General features: G+C 40.1%; 1 protein-coding gene across 1 annotated transcript in view; it reads right to left on the reverse strand.

The window, feature by feature from the left end:
- The window catches only part of radil2a (Ras association and DIL domains 2a), a 38,750-nt gene extending 22,685 nt beyond the window's left edge, over positions 1-16,065 (reverse strand). The window contains exons 1-8 of the mRNA XM_062438632.1: positions 15,488-16,065; positions 13,643-13,981; positions 12,501-12,736; positions 8,981-9,309; positions 5,391-6,086; positions 5,159-5,196; positions 3,020-3,189; positions 2,811-2,923 (exon numbers count right to left, since the gene is read on the reverse strand). Coding sequence (XP_062294616.1) covers positions 2,811-2,923; positions 3,020-3,189; positions 5,159-5,196; positions 5,391-6,086; positions 8,981-9,309; positions 12,501-12,736; positions 13,643-13,981; positions 15,488-15,615 — 2,049 coding nt within the window. The 5' untranslated portion in view covers positions 15,616-16,065. The remainder of the gene's footprint in view (positions 1-2,810; positions 2,924-3,019; positions 3,190-5,158; positions 5,197-5,390; positions 6,087-8,980; positions 9,310-12,500; positions 12,737-13,642; positions 13,982-15,487) is intronic.
- Positions 16,066-17,784: the final 1,719 nt, after the last annotated feature.

Genomic DNA, 17,784 nt, shown 5'->3' on the forward strand with positions numbered 1-17,784 from the left:
ATCAGCCAGTAGGTACAGGCACACACACACACACACACACACACACACACACCAACTCACCATGACTAAGATAATGACCTCAGACAAACTGAAAGAGGCCATAAAGACGACAATAACCCTGCGTGCCTGAAGCAACAGGTCAGCTGATAATTTACAGTGAAGCTCAGCAGATGTACAGGTGCTGATCTGTTATGCATGAAGAGTATGATGGAAACTATGAGCCCATAAAAAAACAAACAATAAAACAGATCTTTTGTCACATTTTTCTTCCTGTTTGTTCCACTCTGCACTCCCTATTGCGTTGTATTGAAACGCTGCTTTCACGCCTTCGAATGCAGTTTTATTCATATTCTAATTTTAACGAACTTAGCCTGAAGAAAAAGCAGAAGTGAAGAAAAAAAAAGAAGGTGGCTGCACAATTATGAACAGTTAGTCAGTCAGTCAGTCAGTCAGTCAGTCAGTCAGTCAGTCATATTTCACAGGAAATCAACAGAAAGTCCATTTTCTCTCCTCCTCCTCCTCCTCCTCCTCCTCCTCCTCCTCCTCCCTTGCCTTCCTCTGTGTTGGGTGTTTCTCTGACAACAGTTTAACTTCCTCTGCAGGAAACAGACTGCTCATTGCTGCTAATCCTCCTCCTTTCTCTCTAATAGTTTCCAATAAACACGTAATACTTTGTAAAATATTAAAGAGAGGAACTAAAGCATAAGACACTCCTGCAACTGGGTGATTAACAAGAAAGCTGAAAGCTGAAAAGCTGCCTTATAAAAAGAGAAACTCTACAGCTGTGCAAACTGTGCTGTTAAATTGCCATTTTTCTCACTTTTATGCAGCATAAGCAACAACAGCACAGATTATTCCTACTTCCTTCCAGATTGGGAAATGTACTTCTTTAAATAAAATGTTCAAATTCACCAGACGATCTATAATAAATCATTACTTCCTGTCTGAAATCTAACAGCTGCCTTCATATTTTACCATTCTGGCGTTCGTCTGGTGCTAAACTTCCCACTCTGCTCCTCCTTTCCTCCTTTCCCTTCCTTTAATAGTCACTGTGCAGAGTGGTTGTGTGTTTTTTTTTGCTGCTGTGAAGTTTTTTGTGTCGTGTGATGTCGGCTAAATTCTGCAAAAAAAAACAGACAGCCTTTAATAAGAAAACTTTTAACATGGGAAAGTCACATAAATCCAGCCTGGGAGTGTCCGGTCGGGTTGTAAAAAAGGAGAATCCAGAAGATGCATTTTACTTGTCGACAGCATGTATTCATCCAACTTCTGAGAATTGCATTTTAATTTAGGACAAAAAAGTCATGAGTGTGAAGAATAAGATTACCTAACCTCAAGGAGAAGTTCTCAAGTAATCACATGATTGATCACATGTATCATTAGAGCAGGATTGGCCAATCAGAGTCAAGGAATTACCCAATTTTTGGTTTTAATCCTATATTTCATTGTTATTTCATGGTTTTGTGTATTGCTGGTTTTACTGTTTTATGATATGTTCTATAATCTACTTCATTTTATAGAAAGCACTTCATAATGTCTTGAAAAGAGCTATATAAATAGTTATTATTATGATTATGATGCCATATTGTTCAGTCTTTTAAAACAACATTCTTACATTTTACTCCGTTTTTTGCTTTTCTGCTTATTTCAATTGTTTTTCAAAAGTCCATTTCAATGTTTCCAGATGTAATAATAGTGTGAAATTAACAATTGAGTCAGAAGAGAATGGCACATTGGGGAAAAAACCTCTACCACACTGTTGCATTTGACAGTGAGGATGTTTTTTTTTGTTTTTTGCAGCCGTAAAGGGAAATGAAAGTTGTATAACATCTTGTCAAATGTATGGAAGCCAATGTAAATAATAGGCCAACACTACCCGATTCCAAATCGTCCATTCTCATATTTCTAATTGGATTAAGGCTCTAACATGTGTGAATGTGTGTGAGAAGTTTATATTTTGAGTAAAGAACCAGAAAAGGAAGTGAAATCCTAATGTTACTGTTTGCTTGCATAATCTTCGGAGCCTGGGGAAGCTTCGAGGATGGGGGGGCCTTACAGAGACAGGTGCTAAAACGGCCTGTTTCTGACAGAGGCTGAACTGAGGAGCTGCATAAAGGACCAGTATAAGATAAATAAGGAGTTTTTTTTAACTGTAAAGCATGCAAATCTATTCCTGTTGAGCCCCTGAATAATAATATAAAGCTGGAAATGCTTCTGGAGCTGTCTTACATTTGAAAGCACTCAAAGTAATAATAAATAGCTTTTATTCTTAATTCGTCCAGTTCATTTTTCTTTAAGAAGTTTGATGAATATGGGACCAGCTGTAAAGGTTTGGTCCTTTTTGACAGATGTTCCTGTTCACCTAGTGGTTCTCACTAAATCAGGCACTCTGGTTTTGGTTTCCAGAAACATCGCTGTAACCTCGGGAGACAAGATTGTCTCTGTTTATATTCCAGTCAGTGGAAAAGACACCTCGCTCACTATCTCACAGGCTCTTCCTGAGTGAGTAGTGCCAGACAAACGTCGGTGTTTCCATTCTGTTATTGTGCTTTTCTGTGTGGAATATACTCAATGAAAACAAGATGTGGTGTTTATACAGTTCGATTTCCTGCTTCACATGTGACCAACACTCAGATTTTACAGGTCAAAAGGATGTGAAAGCACCATACGAGTGCTTTATTCTGTATGTTAAAGAGCACGTACTGTGTGTGTGTGTGTGTGTGTGTGTGTGTGTGTGTGTGTGTGTGTGTGTGTGTGTGTGTGTGTGTGTGTGTGTGTGTGTGTGTGTGTGTGTGTGTGTGGCAGCCGACCTTTGTTAGATAGTAGACAGACTGCTGGAAGGTGAACATGATGACTTCCTCCAGGACTGTCATGGCTTCTTCACACGCTGTCCGAGTGGATATTATCTCAGAGTCCGGCAGACCTGCCATGAATAAATATTGAATCATACATAACTGCCCTCCAACAGCTGTGGCCATGATGACAGATGCTATAAAGCAACGTGTTTGTTTTCGCTCACCTTCGTCCTCCTGGTCCTGCCTCCAGGGCAGCAGCTGAGGGACTTCATGCTGGATGAAGTGCAGCAGTTCGATGGAGTTGGCCATCCACAGCACCAGCGGCTGCAGACCTGGGATCAGCTCGTCCATGCTCAGCATCTGCAGCTGCTCGTTCTGCCCGTCGTTGGAGCTCCTGATGTGAAAACACAGCGAGTTAATAGTTTTACTTTACACTATAAAAAATAAGGGAGTAATTTGTTAAGAAACTGGTGACTTACTATTTACACAATATCTGATGATACTGTAAATTAAACTGTCATCAACTTGTAGTGTCTTGTGACATTTAAATAACAGCATAGCCGTCATTATATCTAAAAAATAATAAAATATAAGGCTGCAGCAATGAATCGATGAGTTGTTTGGACTATAAAATGTCCGAAAATGTAGATTAATGCTTCCAAAAGCCCAAAATACAACCTGAAATGTCTTGTTTAGTCCTGACCAACAGTCGTTAAACCAAATATATGCAGTTTTCTTATCATAGAGGACTAAAGAAACCAGAAAATATTCACATTTATGAAGCTAAAACCATTAAAAAAATGACTCAAAATGAATCATATCAGTGCTCCTGTGTATTATTTAAATATAACATTCTCCATGGTATTTCTTGTAACAACAGTATTCAGTAAATATGAATTGAGTAATATTAGTTTTATAAGAAACATAATGGAAAGGAGAAGCGAACATGCTTAGCTTCCTCTTACATTTCTGCATGTCAGCCAAAATTTCACTGCAGTTCCACATAATTCCTGACTCCTCGTGAAAAAAAACAGTTTATTCAACTTTGACAACTTTGCTCACCTCCTGAAATAGATAAATGTAAATCGAGTGCTACCTACGTGATGATAAAGCCGGCATCACTGGAAAACTCTGCTTTTAGTTTCTTAAAGAAGAAGACAGTGTGGGGGATGCTCTCATTGCACAACCTATATTTAAGAAACCTCACTGGTTTACTGAAGAGCACATAGTATTAAAATCCCTTTAAACTCTTCAAGGATGCCGGCGTCTGTCTGCGCTGTCTTTCAGAGGCGGAGGAGGACTCAGTCTTAAAGCTACAGTAAAGATACTGGTGTCATATGAAACTAGAAGACATCAACCTCAACCTCTCATCTTATTATCTCTGACTGGAAATGTGTTCTATGGTTACCCACGAGTCTCCCTTTTATCCACTTTATGCTAATCCCATGCTATTTTCACCTATTCTAAAAATGGTGTTTTTCAATATTTCTGCATACTAGGGTCCCTTAGGTGTCTTGGAATTGCGTAAATTGGGAATGACTGGAAAGCTGGAGCCTCTTGAGGATTCAATGAGCCCAACTGTATTCTAGTGTCTCCACAGTAGTCATTTCATTGTACTGAAACTTGGCCTCACTGTATAAAATGACCTATTGTGATCTCTGGGATAATCACAGCCTGATGAAACTTTACAACCACAAACTACAGACCGGTTGCTTTCAGAGGAAGTATGGCTTCACTAGATATATATAATAAGGGGGGTATATACAGTAGATACACAGAAGTACTTGCTATCCAATCATCCAATGCAATTCTAACAGAAATCTCCAAATGTTAAAAGATACTGATACCAAATCACAACATGACTTTTTCTATGGAGTTCTTCAAGGTCTTGGTGTCTTACAGTAAAACCTCATAAATGGTTACAAAATCTGTGTAACAAATAGTATCAACCCAAAAATCACTGACTAAGACATAACTGAGCGTGGGAATGACCGTCATATACTTGTTCCTAGCCCTTATACACTAGAAACCTTCAATTACAAACCAAAACACAATGCTTATTACAGATCTATGACTAGAAACACTTGACACACAGTGCTGAGCTGTATCTCAAAGTTAACCTCCAGGTCCTAAGCTTTCAGATGATGTACACCACTATATATGGCATGTGCAGTTGATCTGCTATCTCCCCCTTAAAGATCATAAAGTGAACTCCTCTTTTATTCTGACAGTCAGACTTGAGGTGTCAGGTGTCATATATAATTACAGGCAGCAGCTGCATCTCTTCTCTCTGTGTGTGGCAACCTCATTGTTGTTTATTTCTGGGCCATTCTCAAAACACTTGGTGGTATTTGTCTACTCACGTTTCTGGCTGGATTGCTGCAAGTTCCTTTGTCTTCTCCTGAGAGGGAGAAAACCATAAAGAAAATATTCATTTCATGCACAAACATCAATCATCTTCTGCAACCCTGATGGCACATTTGATTACTTTATATTCTTCGTCACTCTCTGGGGAATGTGGCGTTGAATGCACAGAGATTTATAAACTGACTGGCACAAAAGCTTGATTATCTGATGGCAGAGTTTCATCCTTACCCACATAACCAGCTGGATCTGACTGGCTATCCGGAGCAGCAGCTGTCTGAAGTGTGTCAGCTCAAACGTGGAGGCCGAGTGTTGGATGCAGAGGCTGAGCAGGAAAGCAGGTGTCAGTTTTGGTTCGTTCCCACTCGGGTCCAACATGTCCAAAATCTCCTGCAGGACTCTTTCCTCCTGCTCCAGCTCGTAGCTTAGCAGAGCCGCCGTGCCTTCCAGGTCCCTCCAGCGAGGAGGTAAAGCTTTCCTCTGAAACCTTTTAAGGGCGATAGAGGAGCCGCACGATGAACAAGAGGACGACAGCTTTGTGTCAGAGTTCGGGCAGAGTCTGGTCATCCAAGGAGGAGATTGGAGGGATCCGGATGTGCTCGTAGGATCCTTAAACATGAACAAGTAGTGTTTCCCCAAGCCCACCAAGTCCCCTGGATTCAGTTCGACCTCCTCCTTCAGGAGAAAACCATTCCTGGTGACCGGAGCACCGTGGAGGGGCTTCAGCATTGTCAATGTCTTTCTGGGCTCCCCTGTGGAGGTTGGGCCGTTAGAGTCCAGGCGTCTGACGCAGCAGTGCTGAGGCAACACATCAGGAGCAAAGAGGAGGATGTCCACCTTTAATCTCTCCTCATCTTCTCCGTTACAGTGTTCCCTGCAGCAGCCGAAGATGGTGGTGGTCCCACTCATCAGATAGATAACGAAATCCTGCAAAGAAAACATCACATGGAATTAATGATTTCTTATTTCTACTTTATCTATCTATCTCTACCTCCTAAACTATTTCTAAATGACATTTGATGTGTGATTTCTTTCTTATACAACGTTCTGGAAATCATCCAGCAGAGTGCGTGTGAACGGCAGCAGGATCAGCTGGTTAAGCAGAGTCTGCGTTGTCAGTATGACGAGACAGGAATGGAAAAGCTTATGAGAGAGTCGTCGGTGATGTCCATGAACTCAGGGTCACCACATTAAGACTATTAGCCAGGTGATGATACCGTATCATCTGTGCTGCTAAGAGGGAGTCAGACTGAGAGGCCTGTGACAGGTAATGTAATGGAAGCACAAGTATGAAGATAGTGCTGCTATTATCCTACATTATCCTACATGGTAACAGATATTGGCTGCAAAAAATGGAGTTCATCTCATTTTAAGTATCATATTTATTTTTCTTTCATAAAATGAAGCTCACATCTTGGAGCACTTTGGTAGCCAAGTGGTTAGCAAACATGCCGCATAATCACAGCGTCCTTGGCCCGAATCTAGCAACGGACTTTTGATGCATGTCATTCCCCTCTCTCTCTCTCTCTCTCCCTCTCTCTGTTTCCTGTCAGCCTCTTTGCCGGCTACTATCAAATAAAGGCAAAAAATCCCAAAAAACTATTATTTTAAATATAAATAAATGCATAAATAAAGCTCACATCTCTTATGGTTTCAAAGCCTAATCAACAAGTTTCCAGAAATCGTCTTAAATATGGTAGTATGATCTGTGATATTTTGTTAAAGCAACAAAAATAAGTTGATTATTTCATTGCATTTTAAAAGACAAAAAGTTAATCATTAGCTGCAGCTACACCGGTTAATCTGTGAAGATCCGAAGAAACAAACATTGGAGGTTTAATCTCGTTACATGACCGTTGATAAACCGCAGACCTGCCTCGTTCCTTTGCTTTGGCTTTGGCTTGACCTGCTGTATTGTTGCAGAGTAAGATTAGAGCTTGCTGCTGCTGCTGCTGCTGCTGCTGCGGTGCTACGAGCGTCCCGCACAGTCAGCAATCTCCACCAGCGGGGGATAAACACCATTGCGAGAGAAAGAGAGCTTCCTGTTCCTGGGAATGGGCGGGGGCCGAAATGAAAAAGCTGCAGCCTGACGCTCTGATTTACAGTGAAAAATGAGCCATGTAAACAAGACTTCAACTCCCAAACAGAGACATGCTTTAGAGGTGATATTTTTGAAGCTGTTTTTGAAATGGAGGGGCAGTTTAAAAGCATGGATCAGATATAATTGTAGGTAGATTACAGCACAACAGTTTAAGTGTTCCCATCCGACTGAGTGATTTTGTTTACACGCTCTAAGAATAGCTCCTGTGTAGTTTATCCTCCTCTGCACTCTATCTACAGTGCGTCTTTAATCAGGGTTATCTGCTTGTTTGGCCAAATGTCCTGAGCAGGTTTCCCACTGACTAGCTGTTCCTTGTCCTGTCACAGGGACACGCTGACAGAAAAGCTCGTCCTGTGCTGAACTGTTCCAAGCAGAGAGTCACTTCTGTTTCCGATTCGGGACTCTCTGAGCCTGGGAAATCCACACAGCGAAGCACAGAGCGTTTCCTTAACTTCCTCTCTGGCCTCCCTGTTATAACACAGGTGACCAAAGCCTCCTCTGCTTTACTCTCTGACTCTCTGGATTTTCTTCTTAGCTATAATCCAGCATTCATGTATGTGTTGTCTTTCATAAGCGTGTGTATAAGCGTGTCTGCTGCTGCCAGGCGACGCTTTAAGGACCTCGAGAGGCCTTTAATGAGACAATTACAGCGGCTGTTTGACTGCAGGCTCCCCCTCTTACTTACAGGCAGTTTTATCAATGATGGATAAGAGGAGCCATTCATGTAATTACAGTCATTATGATGCAACCTAAATTACTTCCCATGCTGCCAGTGTTAAATGATATTTTGCTCCTCTCACGCGGTCTGAATGCACTTATTGTTATTTACTTTGTACTACAGCTGTTTTGTCTATAAAATGTCAGAAAATAGTAATAAATGCATTTTTTAAGTTCTTATATCTCATGGTGACATCTCTCTAAGGATGTCAAAATTGTGTTTAGTATCATGTACGGCACAGATAAGTTTCAAAGCCTCCTTTCTGGAGATTGTCTGAATGATTAATCGACTAATTGATGCAGCTCTCCAAATGTACTGAATGTAATCTAGATACTCAGGCAATGCTGTGCCACCTATCTGCTGTATTTAACTATATTTACTTGTATTTGTATAGCACCTTTCATGCCATAAATGCAGCTAAAAGTGCTTTACAACAAGAGAAATGACATACACTGAGTGCTTCACATTAAAAGGAACATAAAAGGAGTATAAAGGGACAAATGGAGTGTTACATCTCGAGTTTTCAGAATTTCTGATAAAGATAAATTCAGTAAAACATAAAGAGAGAAAGTAAAGAAGAGACAAATAATGTTTTACTAGCTAGTTAGCTGGCTAGTCTTAATTTTGAGTAACTTTTCTGATATGAAAACATGCTGCTGCTCATGATGACAAAAGTTAAAATGTCTATCTATGTCAAAAATGATCATCTAGAAGATAAAAAGAAAATTTTATGTCAATATTTGCAAATTTTCTTAATCTTGTATCATAATAAACTGAATATTGTTCAATTTTGGACTTCTGTGTCACACATTTCATCAAAATTATGTGTATTTTTGACCAAATGAGTCATTGATTTATGGAGAAGCTAATCATCAGATTAACTGACAGGAAAATGATGATTAGACACAGCCCTACTTATCTGTTTAAAGTCATTATAACGAGGTTTTACAATTAATCTGACAATTATACATCAATGATAATGTTCATTATCTTATCACTGACCTGTCTGTGGTTGTAGCCCTGCAACAGGAGGAAGTAAGGGAAGTCGAAGGGCGGGTGAATGGAGTACTGGGTGGTGTTGTCGTCACTACTTTCCGTCTCCTCCTTCTCCATGCCGAGCCGCAGGACCTCCTTGTCGGCCTCGGCCTCGGGATCCTCCCTGAGTGCGCTCTGCTGGGCCCGGCTGGCCTCCTTCCCCATCGCCGACAGATCCATCTCACTCAGGCTTCTCCAGATCCCGAGCCCTTCCACGTCCTCCACGCTGCCGTCCACGAACAGCGAGGTCACTCTGGAGCGGCCCTTCTGCAGCTTACGGGCCTGAGCGTTGATGCCTGGATTGAAGATGACAGGGTGTTAAAGCAACGCAACAAGAACTGCCTGAAGCCAATCTGTTCTGTACATTAGAGCTGTAACGATTAGTCCAAAGATAAGTGATTGGCAACTATTTAAAAAGAAATTGAATGCTAATTTAAGGAGATGATACCAAAGATTTTGCTGTCTCCAGCTTCTAAACTTTGATGATTTTATGCTTTTCTTTCTTATACAGTATGTAACAAGCATCTTCAGGTTTTGGAAAGTTGGTCGGACAAAGCGAGACATCTGAAGAAGTAACCTTTGACTCTTGGAAATTGCAGAGATCATTATAATTTCTTAGAGTCAATGGTGACATCTTCAAATGTCTTGTTTTGTCCAAACCAAGCAGCAAATCCTCACCTTCAAGAAGCTAAAAGCAGCAAGTTTTTTCTCATTTTTGCTTAAAAAATTATGAAAATAGTTGCAGATGAATTCCCTGTTGTTTAATTAATGAAGAGCTGCAACAAATAATCAATTATCTGCCAACTATTAAATTAATTGACAACTATTTTTGATCATTTTGAAGAGAAAAAATATTTAATTGCAGCTTCTTTGCAGTTTCTTTAGTCCTCTGTAACAGTAACATAAACGTCTTTGGGTTGATGACAGTTGGTCAGGACTAATAAAGACATTTGATGGAGGCCATCTTGGGCTTCAAGAAAACTTTTTCACCATTTTATAGACCAAATAACTAATTCATTCATCGAGAAAGTAACCAGCAGATGAATCAATATTAAGAATAACTGTTAGTTGCAGCTCTAAACGAATCAATTAAATGACTGATCCTTGCAGCTTTACTCATGATAAGCCGTCTGTGATCACAATGTTTGGTAAAAGAAAAGCCACCCAAACATGTAGACGAAATAAAAAATAAAGATTTCTATAGATTATTGTTGAAATTCAGCTTTTAAAGTGAAATATATTTAGCTCAACGCTCAATGCATAACCCAAAAAAAATAATCAACAATGACCTAAAACTCCCCCTGATAAATCACTCCGATCAATCAAACTCCAACATAACGGCTCGCTGCGCTGGCACCGACTCAAACGAAACATAACCGGAGGAAAGAGAGGAAATGTGCAGGGGGGGGGGGAAAGTGAGATGTGGCCACCTCTGTCTGATAGCAGCAGCCGCTCTGTCGGCCCCTGACGTAACACAAACACTATTCAGCTCATTTGAACCCATTAAGCACCATGGAATGTCCAGAGAGCCCGGCTTCACACCCGCCGCTCCGCCGCTCTTATCAGCTGTGGAAATGGGTGTTTTCCACATTGTTCACCCCCAGTGTGACAGACTGGGCTCTGTGCCTAAAACACCCAAGGAGGTAGAGTGGGGCAGCCCTCCCACCCCACCCCCCCCCCCACCTCCCCCCAACCTGGGTCAGAGAGGGGAGAAGGGAGGGAAAACATGATGACAACTGAGGCTTTTAAAGATGTTTTTCAGATGAGAAATATTGATTACTGCATTAAAATGCTCAAATGTGATCGTATCCGTGCAACGAAATGTAAACTGTTTCTAAAAAATCAACACCAAGACCTTCGTGGGACTTTATGGGACCATTAACCTTAGTTACTCTCTATTGTTCTCTTTCTGGACGAGAGTGAAATGAGAACATTGATACCACTCGGTTAGTGTGTGTGTGGGACTATTTTTTTGGCCAAGACCATTAACTTTATGGAGTCTCCACTGGTTGCAAAAAAGAAATCAAACAGCGTTTATAAAGGAGCTGCAAAAATTAGATGATTAAGTTAAGATAGAAAATTAATCTGCAACTTTTTTGATAAACAAATAATCATTTTTGTATTTTTTTAAACAAATATGCAAAGCAGTTTCTGCTTTCAGCTGCTCAAATGTGAAGAATGTATGTGTTTTTTTGTCATACATGACAGTAAAGTTTATATATTTGGGTTTTAGACTGTAGGTCAGACAAAAAAAGACATATGAAGGCGTCACCTTTGACTCTGAGAAATTAAAACAGGTCTTTTCACTATTTTCAGAGTTTAATGGAATAAATGACTCATCCAGTAATTGGCTGATTCCTGGTTTAGACACTTCAGTTTTTGTAGGGATTAAAATAAAAGAGTCCAGTCTTTGTGCTAAGCTAAGATAAGCAGCTTCATATTTCCAGTAACAAACATGAGAATAGCATCAATACTCTCATCTATGTTTAACCAATATGTCATTTTTCTTTTTAAACTCACACATCTAAACTCAAACTTTTGGTTTTGGTTGAGCTACAGAAGCTGCTGTGCCAAAATTAGACTTTGCATATCAACAACATTTTAGACACTTAAAACATCTGCTGATAGTTGCATACTCTGCAAAAGGAGAACATGACTGCATAATGTGTTTTGGAGAGAGCCTCTGCTAAATTGGACTGCTTTATACTGGATGTATAAAAAGCAGCAGATAAATCATATAAAACTGATGGATTAGTGTATGTAGAATACCTGCTGATACGTCTTAGTCATTCAATACTCACTTTATCTCTAGGTTAAACACAGGTACCTCTCAAAAACAACTAAACAGACGTCAGATTTTATGGTTTTATGTTACTTTTAAGTGGCTGCGGTCCGGAGGAATGTCTAACATGTCAGCAGCACAAGACACAAACAGAGCAAGGTTAATTAAAAAGCCGCTATCAGCAGAGCAATAAACTGGTTTAATGCAGATGAGAACCACAACAACACTTGTGCCAAAGTCAACAGGGCTGCGGGGTCTCTACAGCGTGCAGGAAGTGAGCTCTGATAGAAAGAATAACACAGCAGCCAGCGGCCACATTCTGGCAGCTACAGGCCCGCTGGGAAGAGCTGCCCAGTGCCTCGAAGCTTCACGGGGCCCTGATGGGCCCTTGCAATAAAACAAAGATAAGAGAGGGGGCCGCTCTGACCTCCTCTATCCCTCACTGCAGCTTTTTGTTTCCTCTTGACCTCTCTCACATGCCCGCCGTCTCCCCTGTTCTAGCTGGTGATAAGCCGGACAATGAAGGCTGTTAGGCTGCAATAAGAGGCAAGGATAAAGGCTCCACATGCCACCACAAGAGAGACTGAGTGATTGATTACCCAGGCGTACGGATGTTAGGGTCACTGAGTTATGTCTACGTCACTGAATATGGTTAGATGTGTGATTTTGAAGGAGTCTTGGATCCTTTTTTTTCCACCTGTGTACCTGCTGTGACTGTGTCTCTGTCCTTTAAACTTTGCTCCTCGATGCTCGCTCGCATCTGGATTTCGAAGCGTCTGGAGAAGCCTTCCTTGGGTTTCCAAAGAGACTGCAGCATGAGGGGTTTCTCGTTGTCTCCCACCACGCGGAAACACTCCCTCTTCCATTGGTTGTCCGAGCCCGTCTGACCGATCACGTCACACAACACGTAGTCCCTGGGGTCTTCTTTTTCCAGGCAGTACCTAAACAATAAAAAGTAGAAAGTAAGACTGTGAAACTACTGATGCAAGAAGCTGGAGGTCAAATGTTACTTCTTTTATCCTCGCCAGCAGCACTTTGGCAGTGTTAGACTAGACTGAAATATCTACTGGATGTTGAACAATTCACATTAAATTTCCTACAGATATTCATGTTTCTCAGAGGATGAATCCTGCTGATTTTGGGGATCCCCTGATTTTTCCTCTAATGTCACCAGCAGGTCAAAGTTTTCATTTATCCTGCATTTATAGTTTGGACTATAAAATGTCAAAGAATACAAATGGCTGTCAAATTTCCTGAAGTCCTCAAATGGCTCTTTTTCTTTTCATTATCTCATGAGACGAAAAAAAAAAAAAATCCACACGTGTAAGAAGCTGGAACAAGGAAGTGTTTGACTCTTTTGCTGGAAAAAAATACTTAAACTATTAATTATTTATCAAATAGTTCTATTTTTAATAATAATCATTTGTTGATTAGTTAATTGATTAATAGTTGCAGCTCTATTGCTTAACTTCAGCAATCGAGCATTGTTAATGAACATGAGAGCATGCTGATATTTGCTTTGAGCACAAAACCCTCACAAAGCTGCTAGCATGGCTGCAAAAAATATCAAATCTTTTTTTTTTTAAAACAAGGTCTGAATGCAGCCGAGGGAATGTAAGACATGTGTTGTGCAGTTTATTTAATATGCAAGACACATTTTAGGAGTTGTGAGAGGCGATGAGGCACATCATCAGAGCTGATCAATCCTCAGTACAGTTTTTCCAGATGTACATCCTGCAGCAGAAACTGAGGCTGAAAGGTCTCTTCTGACTTTGAGAAGCAAACATATTTCAGCTTCATCATAAATCTAAAATACAACACACATATAAGTCTCATAAGCCCCGCACCTGTCCAACGCTTCCTTCACCAGCTCCTTTGCATTGGACTGCGTGGTGGCCAGCACGCTCTTGTAGTTGGTCCCATGGCAGATGTCGCTGCCAAAGATCTTCAGGATGCCTGGGACAGACATTTGGCTGGACAGCTCGGCCGGGTCGTCTGCAGCCTGGAGGTCTCCGGCCAACGTCCCGCTGCCCAGCGTCTGGCCACGCCGTCCGCTGTCCCGCAGGTTGGGGCTGTAGTTGAAAACAGTTGAAAGTCTGTTGTTGTGCCGGCGGATTTTGCTCTTGGCTGGCTGCCGGACACCCGTGCTCTCTGCGGAGCGGACTGTGCTGTCCGAGTTGTTGGACCTGAGAGGGATCAGAGGGGAAAGATGGTGAGATAATGTCACACGTTGCAACGCTACACAATAAAAGAATCAGCCGTTCTGCTTATGTGGTAATCATCTGTGTGGATCCTGAACACTCAGAGGTCAAACTGTCAATCACAGTTATCTGACTGTATAAACTGATTCATGTAAGATCAGTGTAAGCTAGGACCTCGACACTGATCATCATAAAGCATCACAGCCACTTTACACCATGATAATCTTTTCAGAAGAGCCTGCAACTAACTTATTTTCCTTATCAATTCATCTGCTTATTATTGTTTCTTCCACGATACATAGATTAATTTATCTACACAACATCAGAAAACTGTCAAAAATGTCCATTACAGTTTCCTGCAGCCTGAGGTGACGTTATCAAATGTTTTGATTTGTCAAAAAACTGTCTAAAATCCAAATATATTCAGTGAAGTCATTTTAAACTATTAGAAACAGATTGAAGCATGTATTCGATTGTCAAAATAGTCAATTTGTTGGTCGATCGACTGCCTAATCAACTCATAGTCACAGCTCTACTTCTCACTCATTTATATATAATAGCTCTCTCCTATAACATTTGTAATCTCAACTTGTTTTCATACTTCATAAAAATGTGAATTTAAGCACTAAATATTTATATTATACATAGTTTTCCTGGTGGATGGACTGTGTTTAGTTAGGTTTTCCCTTCGGGAAGTGGTTACAGACACACAAGCAGTGAAACACAAAATAAAGGATGTGACTGCAACAGTAGTGAGTTAGCAGGAATGTGGTTGAAGATAAACAATATATTTTTTCTCTAAATACTTCTCCATTTGTTGCATTTATGGTGCACATCCAGACAGCTACTTACTATCATCAAGTTACATGAATCAATGCAACGCTTTATTTTAAAACCCCACAACTAAGCATTAATTAGCAGTATATAAACATCTATTAACTGGTTTATAACACACTATAATGTCGTTTTTAAGTGTTTATTGATTGTATTTTTCAACTAGTGTAACTCCTGTTGTGAGGAAGCCTTACTACAAGTGGAAGTAGGTATATAAACTTCCACTTATAGCAATGGTAAATGACAATATAGTAAAATACAGTTATAATGCAAAGTGTGTCTTCAAATACTGGACATTAATCAACACCTAAAATGTCTTTATGTCTGCATGCAACAACATTACAGTGTGTTTCCCTGTTAAGCTGCAGTGGAAAAGAGGGACTTTGACACTCAAAACACTTTAATATTGAAATATATCTACTTGATTTGACTCATTTGGACAGGCTGAAGCTTCATATTAGCTTCAGATTAACTTTTAAGTACATTTTATGGATTTTATCCCCCATCACTTACATTATAAGTGCATTATGAAGGGATCTTGAATGATTACAGCAATAAACAAACGTGCTTCAGTATCTTTATAGGCTCTTGATTGTTATTTTAAGGTTGGAAAAATGGTGAAGCAGTCCTTTAAAAAGTGAATTTTTACAGACTTACTGGACAGATCCATTGCTGGGTTTCCTTCCCAGCTTGGCCAGGCGCTTCTTTGGAGAGCGGATCAGTAAACCCACAGGGAAGCTCAGGGCTTGTTTATTTACGTGGCTGCTTCTCTCCTCCGAAATCATATTTAAAAGTTTTCAGTTCACGTAAAACACGACAAAACTACTGAAACAGTCGCGACGACAAGAAAATTGCATTATCCACCAACTTAAAACAAAACAAAACAAACAAACACAACAAATAACTTGTGTTCCACCTCAAGAGAAAAAGTGAGGAATTAAAAAATATATATTCCAACAGTGTACTGCATTTGCATCCATTAGATATAAGCTGTTATTATATGTTAGTAGATGAGATAACGTTATATTCCCAACATAACTTTAGCAGGAAAAACCAAAAAGAGCGCCGGTAACTTCAAAATTCCAACTTTTCCTGAAGGTAAAATCCAAACCGGGAAAAATAAGCAGAATATGAAGAAGGAGAAGAAGAAAACGTGGAGATATTTTCACACACAGTTTGTCCGTGTTTGGCTGGAGGTGGTTGGAAAAAGGTCCGGTCCATAGTGACAGTGTGAAGCTCCGTTAACTCCGCCGGGGAACGAGCAGCGGACTGAATGAAGAGCAACCTGCTGCAGGGCTCCACACATACTACAGGATACGTCACCACGCAGAGGCGGGACACACATGATTCACGGGCGCGCGGGCACACACACACACACGCACGTTCTAGATCTTTGTGAGGACATTCTATTATTAACATTCACAACTTAATGTCACACTTATCGACGCCCATTTCCGCCAATGTGATGTTGTATCTCAAATTAATGACTTAGTATCTCATACTATAACTTCAAAATAATGAGATACTAATAAGTCGTAAGATAAGTCATTATTTTGAGATAGTTTCTCATTATTTTGAAATACTAAGTCATTATTTTTTTGAAATGTTTTCATTATTTTGAGACACTAATTCAGTATTTTGAGATATTAAGTCATTATTTGAGTTACTGTCATTATTTTGAGTTACTAAGTCAATATTTTGATAGTTTTTCATTATTTTTAGATACTAAGTCAGTATTTTCAGTTACTAAGTCATTATTTTGAGATACTAATTCAGTATTTAGAGTTACTAAGTCATTATTTTGAGATACTTGAGGACAAACCACAATGTCCCCACAATCCCAAAAAATCAAGTAGTCCTCACAAAATAGATGTACAGGTACGCACACACACACAGTATTTTCTCCTTAAAATATTGAGTGAAATAAGGTATGGTTCTCTGTGTTTTTGGGCCGCAGCTGCAAAATGTGTTGTATACTCTGGCCAGTGACGTAGTTGGAGGGGTAAAGAAGGAGGTGAAGGTGAATTAAGGTGCTTTTACAGATGGACTTAAATGTCTTACAAGTAGAATAAACTCATTAAGCACCTAGTACGTAGGATAAATCTATTTTCAACCAGTGTGAGACAAAGAGATTGCCAACGCACACATCCATCAGATGCAGAACAGTGGCATCATCCCACTTGCTGAGTTTAAGTTCACCTGATGAGTGTGACTGCAATATTTACTGAGCTTTGTTTGGGTCTCCTGCAACTTCTGAGAAAAAAAGACTAATTTGCTGCTAATTGTACGTTTGCTTGCAAGATATTATATGTGAAAACAAGGTTGATGAGGATGCTAAGACTCATAAAGATAATAAATGTGCAGTAAAACAAACACAACGAGTTAAGGTGGACCCAAATATAGAACACAGACAGCACAAGGGACTGAAGAACACTTCCTGTTTCCAGTTACCTGTTGGGGAAAAGTTTGGAGTGAGTTTGTGTGTTTTGGTGCTTGGTTTTGGACAATTTCTGTGTTTATTGGCTACTGATTTTGGATTACAGACACCGGGCAATCTGCTGACACCCTTGGCTTGAATACTGACTGGTTTAACAACGCTGATTTTAGGAATACGGACTGAAAGAACGGAGCTAGGCGGCTAGTTGACAAACTGGTAATTATTCAGTGTTTACTTGAGCACTCGATTCCAATAAGAGTCAATGTGGAAAACTTCAGTTTCTCAAGTGATCCGTTAAAGACACAAACCAAATCATATATGAACCAACAAAACCACATGGCCATAAAGACTGAAAACAGAATTGCAACACAGGAAACCAAAAGAGCAAAAACACAGAGTCCAAAAACCATAAGTACATGACAGAAAAAAGCACCAAGGAATTGGTGACAATTTGCTTTGTGTTTGTCCCTATAACCAAAATGAAAGACATTGTGGTCAGACATTAATTTCAGTGCTA

Source organism: Scomber scombrus, chromosome 18 (assembly GCF_963691925.1).
Source record: "Scomber scombrus chromosome 18, fScoSco1.1, whole genome shotgun sequence".
Lineage (NCBI taxonomy): Eukaryota > Metazoa > Chordata > Actinopteri > Scombriformes > Scombridae > Scomber > Scomber scombrus.